This window comes from Seriola dumerili, unplaced genomic scaffold (genome assembly GCF_002260705.1).
Source record: "Seriola dumerili isolate Sdu_G_001 unplaced genomic scaffold, Sdu_1.0 BDQW01000081.1, whole genome shotgun sequence".
Lineage (NCBI taxonomy): Eukaryota > Metazoa > Chordata > Actinopteri > Carangiformes > Carangidae > Seriola > Seriola dumerili.
This window is the reverse complement of record NW_019174336.1, coordinates 841507-847892: the sequence shown is the minus strand read 5'-3', so window position 1 is coordinate 847892 and position 6386 is coordinate 841507. Positions and strand designations below refer to the sequence as shown.

The 6386-nt window shown below is 43.7% G+C and overlaps 1 protein-coding gene across 2 annotated transcripts in view; it reads right to left on the bottom strand.

Annotated features, from left to right (window-relative positions):
* Window positions 1-1146: 1146 nt before the first annotated feature.
* ntmt1 (N-terminal Xaa-Pro-Lys N-methyltransferase 1) overlaps window positions 1147-6386 on the bottom strand; it is a 9756-nt gene continuing 4516 nt past the window's right edge. Inside the window, exons 1-3 of one of the 2 annotated variants that reach the window (XM_022744534.1) lie at window positions 3486-3534; window positions 3004-3256; window positions 1147-2838 (exon numbers count right to left, since the gene is read on the bottom strand). In XM_022744534.1, coding sequence (XP_022600255.1) covers window positions 2582-2838; window positions 3004-3235 — 489 coding nt within the window. In that variant the 5' untranslated portion in view covers window positions 3236-3256; window positions 3486-3534 and the 3' untranslated portion in view covers window positions 1147-2581. Of the gene's footprint in view, window positions 2839-3003; window positions 3257-3485; window positions 3535-6386 lie in introns of those variants that run through there. The other variant, XM_022744533.1, reaches the window with a different exon arrangement.

Below are 6386 nucleotides of genomic sequence, written 5' to 3'. Positions count from 1 at the left end.
TGTGTGTGTGTGTCAGGTATCTCTCAGTGATGAGGAAGCTGCAGAGGACCTACAGAATGGAGCCAGCTGGAAGCCAAGGTGTGTGGGGACTGGATGACTTCCAGTTTCTGCCCTTCATATGGGGCAGCGCCCAGTTTATAGGTAAGAGCCTTGCTGCAGCAGGTCAGTAAAAATATGAAGCATGACAGAAGTGTCTGTATCTGTATAAGAGCCAGCAGAGTCTCAAACTGCAACAAGTGACAGTGACAGCGGGGATGGATTCATAGAAAACTGTCACCAGCAGATTTACTCAGCTGTAATGTAATCAGTTCTGTGAGTCAGCAAAACAAACTCATGGCTGTTGCCTGGTTAATGAGTTTGCTGCATCTGGGCATTTATGCTTGGTCAAAGATCTGATCGAGGTTATAATCAATACAATGATTAGTGTGATATTGGTTGGAGATTGTGTTTGTTTATAATTGTAACTGAGATGCAGATCATACTTTAGGACAGATTTCTACAACCCTGAAGATGATTCCAAAGGATTGACTGTAATCTGTGAACTACAGCAGGCTGCTGTGTAATAATCCACTTGGATCAATTTACACATACAGTAAGGTGAAGATTCATATTAAATAGGTGTCAGACTGGATCTAAAATCATAAAGACAATATGAAAAGGAAATCTGTGATGAAATTTAAATGTCATTTTCCATTAGTGCTCACATGATGTCAATTTGTTAAGTATGTTTCAGCCCAGGAGGTGCATCTTCCAGACTGGATTTTTGCATTTCTTTTGGCTTCTCCTCAGATTCTTTTGTGTAGTCAAACTCAATCACTGATAATGACAATGAGAAATGCAATTTCCTTTCAATCTGAGCAAAAATGAGCTAAAATGTAGACGAACATCCAGCCTGTTTTCAGACTCAAACTGCGCTGAAAATTAAAAAAGGTTTTTTTACATTCATTTTCATTCTCATTATGAATTACATTTTCTGTCGACCCCTCCCACTCAGAGAAGGATCTGAACCACACCTGAATCACACTGATATACTGTAGGTAATTTTCTTTACATTTACATTCATTGTGTGGCCTTCCTTGTTTTGTCTGGGATTTGAGCTGGTCAGAACATACATGAATTTTACATTTTTAACATAAATTTTGTCACGGCCAGTTAGATTTAATGTATCTGTATCTGCAAACATAAGTAAATGCTAAAACTTTACTGAAGTAGTAAAGACAAAAAGTCACAGATCAGTTCAGATATACTCAGCTGAAACAGGTTTTATACAATATTAATCATTTCTGCAATAAACAAACGTACGTCACAGAATGACCTCCTCTACATGAGTCTCTATTCGGAGTGGGGTCCAGCTGAAGTAGTTTCGTGTTGTATAATTGTCATGTTCAAATAAAAGCTTGACTGTGACAATTAGTCAAGTGACCCGAGAACTGGAGAGAAGAAAAACACATTGTCTCAGATTGGTGGTTTGTTTTGTTTATGGTTGAGTTTCCCTGAGGTAAAAGTCAGTGAAGAGTCCACTGCTGCTGTCGCTAACTCCCAGTGTCTCTGCTGCGGGACATGATGCACCAACACTCCAGCTGTTGTCCACTGGATACCAGACCAGAGCATCCTGCTCACAGATCCTGAGATGGATTCTTTTACTCTTCTGTTGTCTCTGAAGCATCAGGTCTATATCTAATGGACATGACGTCTGCTGTTATTGACTTCACAGAGCAACTTGTTTTTATCGTTTATGTAAATTCTCCCATGCTGGAATTGCTGGAACTATTTTCATTATTGATTCATTTGCCAATTACTTTCTTGATTAATTAGATTTTGTCCATAAAATGTTGAAAATCACTCATCACACTTTCCCAGTCTCCAAATGTCTCGATCTGTCCAAAGCCAAAGATGGAGAGAAGCTGGAACAAGCAGACGTCTGCCATATTTGTTTTAAAAATTACTCAATTAACTTATTATCAAAATAGTTGATTAATTTTCTGTTGATTGACCTATCAATCAATCGACTAATTGTGTCAGCTCTATGGTTTTAAAGGTGAGACGGTGTGTGTGTGTGTGTGTGTGTGTGTGTGTATTATAGTAATTAAACACATCAATCATCAACAAGCTGAAAGTGTGTTTTCATTACACAATAAACAACAATGCAACAGCTCTCAGTGCTGGGAACATGTCTGCTGACTGTGGACATCGGACCATGAATGCAACATGACTGAATCCACATCCATTGGACGACAGGGTTCGGTCACACAAACTGTAAACTGTCTGTAGGAGTGATGCTGCAGTTTGAGTTTCTATTTGCCCACTGTGACCTCTGACCTCTGAGCCTGGTAGAGATCACACTGAAACAGGAAGTACATGCTTGAATTTATCCATGTTGAATTTTGAATGGGAGATAGAGTGAGTGTTCACAACACAGAGGTGTAGTGTGACTGAACCCTAAGGCCTGAAACGATGACTCAGCAATAAGTACAGAGCAGGGCACTGATGCTAACAGTTAGCAACACGCGCTGCACAAACACATCACACTGCAGATCACGTCCAGACAGATCATAAATAGAGAAAGGCCACTTCCTGTCCTCTATCTGAGAGCCAGCGTGTGGACTTGGTAGATCTCCTTAGGGAAGTCCATCTGTTGCTCCTCGTGGACAATGCTCAGACCCGCTCTGCGCACCAGACTGCGTACTATTTCCAGGTCACGGCAGACACTGCTGTCCACCTCGTCGGGGACCACACCCTCGTACGACACATTGTCCTTGATGATGACGAGGCCGTTGGGGCGCAGGGCTTTCTGGCAGCGTTGCAGGAAGTCCACCAGGTGGTCATCTGTCAGGTGGCCTGAGGACAAAGGGACAAAATGTTAGGTCTTCAGTTATAACCTTTGACCACAGAGCACTCATCAACTTCACTACCAAGCTGCCATGACTCCACTGATCCAGCAGCAAGGACTTCTGGCCCTCCCTCAGACCTTAGACCTCATGATAACCACTGAGGCAGACTCACCAATGACCCACTGGATCCAGATGACATCATAGCGTCCACTCTCTGGTACAAAGTCCTGCAGGCCACTGCAGAAGTAGTGCCCCACTCTCTTGCTCTCCTCTCCCAGGTAAGTCTTAGCTTTGTCCAGGAACTCCTGCGTCACGTCGACCAGGTCCACAGTCCTGAACAGAGGCAGCAGCAAACGCTTGGTGATCCTCCCGATACCGGCCCCACAGTCCAGAGCACAGGTCATCCCCGTCTTCCCCTCCCCCTCCTTCACAGGCAAAAACACAGGAGATCAGCAGATCAGTGGTGAGTAGAAGCTGCAGTATTGCTATTACTAAAAATATTAATGATAATAATGAACTTTATTTATAGAGCATTTTCATTCAACAATCTAATAGAAAAAGAAGAAAGAAGAAAAATCTAATAGTACAATAAAATAAAGTCAAATTAAAGGACAATGAAAATAGACAATAGAAAGACAGTAGATCAGGCATCACCAAATAGCGGACCTCGGTCCGGACCCGGACCGAGTGATGGTTCTGTCCGGACCCGTGAGCCGTGACCAATCTCTGATAAATTTACGAGAATAGACGATTTTCATGGAGCATTTTTTTTCTGACGGTCGCAACTATAGACGGCGGGCGCTGCTACTCGAGTTAATACGGCAATAGCTTCACTCAGTTGAGCCAATCAAATCCTTTGTTTACCCTGCGCGGCCGGCGCACCAGAGCAGTGAGGACGAGACATGGCTTGCTCCAAAAGAAGGAAGGTCGATGCGGAAAACCGCTGTTTTAAAGATGAATGGACGGAGAAGTTTATGTTCATTCTTCCGGCAGGCAGTTCAACGCCAGTGTGCCTCATACGCTCCGAAAACGTCGCATTAATTAAAAGTGGCAACGTGAAGCGGCACTACGAAACAAAGCACAGCTCTTTTGAGCAAAGTTTTCCCCTGAAGTCCGAGCCGAGGGCACGCAAAATAACCGAACTGCAAGCGCAGTATGACAGGGCTACCCGACTCATCACGCATACATTTACAGCCCGGACACGTGCAAACGAATGCTCACTAAAAGTATCGTGGATTTTGGGGCAACACAAAAAAACATTTAGTGATGGGACAGTGGTGAAGGAGTGCTTAAATGCTGCTGCTGAGACATTATTTGAGGGGAAACAAAAAGACGAGATGTGTGAAAAAATCAAACAAATCCCGATGACAGCTGCGACAGCGACCAGAAAATCAGAAATATCAGCAGATGATGGACTGGCACAGCTTGATGCAGCCATTCAGAGTGCACCATGCATTTCTTTGGCCACTGACGAATCTACAGATGTTACTGACAATGCCCAGCTTTTGGTGTATGTGAGATTTTTTCACAAAGATAAGAAGGAGCTCTGTGAGGACTTGCTGGGTGTAACACCACTTGAAACACACACAAGAGGAGAGGACATATATGCAGCAATAAAAAGAGATGCTGACAAAGAGGGGCATAGATCTGAAGCAGGTTGTCTCTGTCACCACGGATGGTGCTCCTGCCATGGTGGGAAAAGAGCGGGGGGCTGTGTCCCGGATGAAAGAGGACAACCCAGATCTTATTGCTTACCACTGTCTCATCCATCAGACTGTTCTGTGTGCCACTCTATCAGAACATTTTGCTGAAGTAATGAACACAGTGATGAAACTCATCAACTTCCTTAGGGCACCCTCATCCCTTCAGCATCGCCTCCTGAGAGAATCCCTGGAAGATGTTGAGGCAAATGCCAATGACCTGCTACTGCACAACAATGTAAGGTGGCTGAGTAAGGGCAATGCACCGGGACGTTTCTGGTCTATTCGAAAAGAAATAGAAGCTTTCTTAAAGCAGGTCAAGAGCCAGAGAGCCACACAGTTTTCACTGTTTCTGCAAGATGAGCACAAGATGGATATGGTTGCTTTTTTGGTTGACATTACATCACATCTTAATGAGCTCAGCCAGAACAATTCAGTTGCTGATTTGATGACAGCTGTTCGCTCTTTCCAGAGGAAGCTGGACATTTTCAAAGAAGATATTGGTGCAGAGTGTGAACACTTCCCAAAGCTGCAGGAACAGATGCAGAGTGAGAGAGATGTTTCTCCCTATGTAGATGATAAAATATGTAAATGAAAATAAAAACAGAAAGCAGTGAGAACAGTAAAAGATGAGAGAATTAATTAAAAGCCAAGTTAAATAAATAGGTTTTCAGCTGTCATTTAAAAATGTTCACAGAGCATCTTTTCNAAAAGACGAGATGTGTGAAAAAATCAAACAAATCCCGATGACAGCTGCGACAGCGACCAGAAAATCAGAAATATCAGCAGATGATGGACTGGCACAGCTTGATGCAGCCATTCAGAGTGCACCATGCATTTCTTTGGCCACTGACGAATCTACAGATGTTACTGACAATGCCCAGCTTTTGGTGTATGTGAGATTTTTTCACAAAGATAAGAAGGAGCTCTGTGAGGACTTGCTGGGTGTAACACCACTTGAAACACACACAAGAGGAGAGGACATATATGCAGCAATAAAAGAGATGCTGACAAAGAGGGGCATAGATCTGAAGCAGGTTGTCTCTGTCACCACGGATGGTGCTCCTGCCATGGTGGGAAAAGAGCGGGGGGCTGTGTCCCGGATGAAAGAGGACAACCCAGATCTTATTGCTTACCACTGTCTCATCCATCAGACTGTTCTGTGTGCCACTCTATCAGAACATTTTGCTGAAGTAATGAACACAGTGATGAAACTCATCAACTTCCTTAGGGCACCCTCATCCCTTCAGCATCGCCTCCTGAGAGAATCCCTGGAAGATGTTGAGGCAAATGCCAATGACCTGCTACTGCACAACAATGTAAGGTGGCTGAGTAAGGGCAATGCACCGGGACGTTTCTGGTCTATTCGAAAAGAAATAGAAGCTTTCTTAAAGCAGGTCAAGAGCCAGAGAGCCACACAGTTTTCACTGTTTCTGCAAGATGAGCACAAGATGGATATGGTTGCTTTTTTGGTTGACATTACATCACATCTTAATGAGCTCAGCCAGAACAATTCAGTTGCTGATTTGATGACAGCTGTTCGCTCTTTCCAGAGGAAGCTGGACATTTTCAAAGAAGATATTGGTGCAGAGTGTGAACACTTCCCAAAACTGCAGGAACAGATGCAGGGTGAGAGAGATGTTTCTCCCTATGTTGACTTCCTCAGCAAGCTGATTTAAAACTTCAGTAACAGGTTCAACAGCTTCTGCCTTGGGCCACTCCTGCTAATCCAGAATCCTTTCCTCATCAGAGAGGTCAGAGGATTTTCAAAGGAGGTGACACAGGTGTTCAAGTGGGCACATGCAGGATCTCTACAGCTTGAGCTCATTGATCTGCAAGGAAATGCTGCATTAAA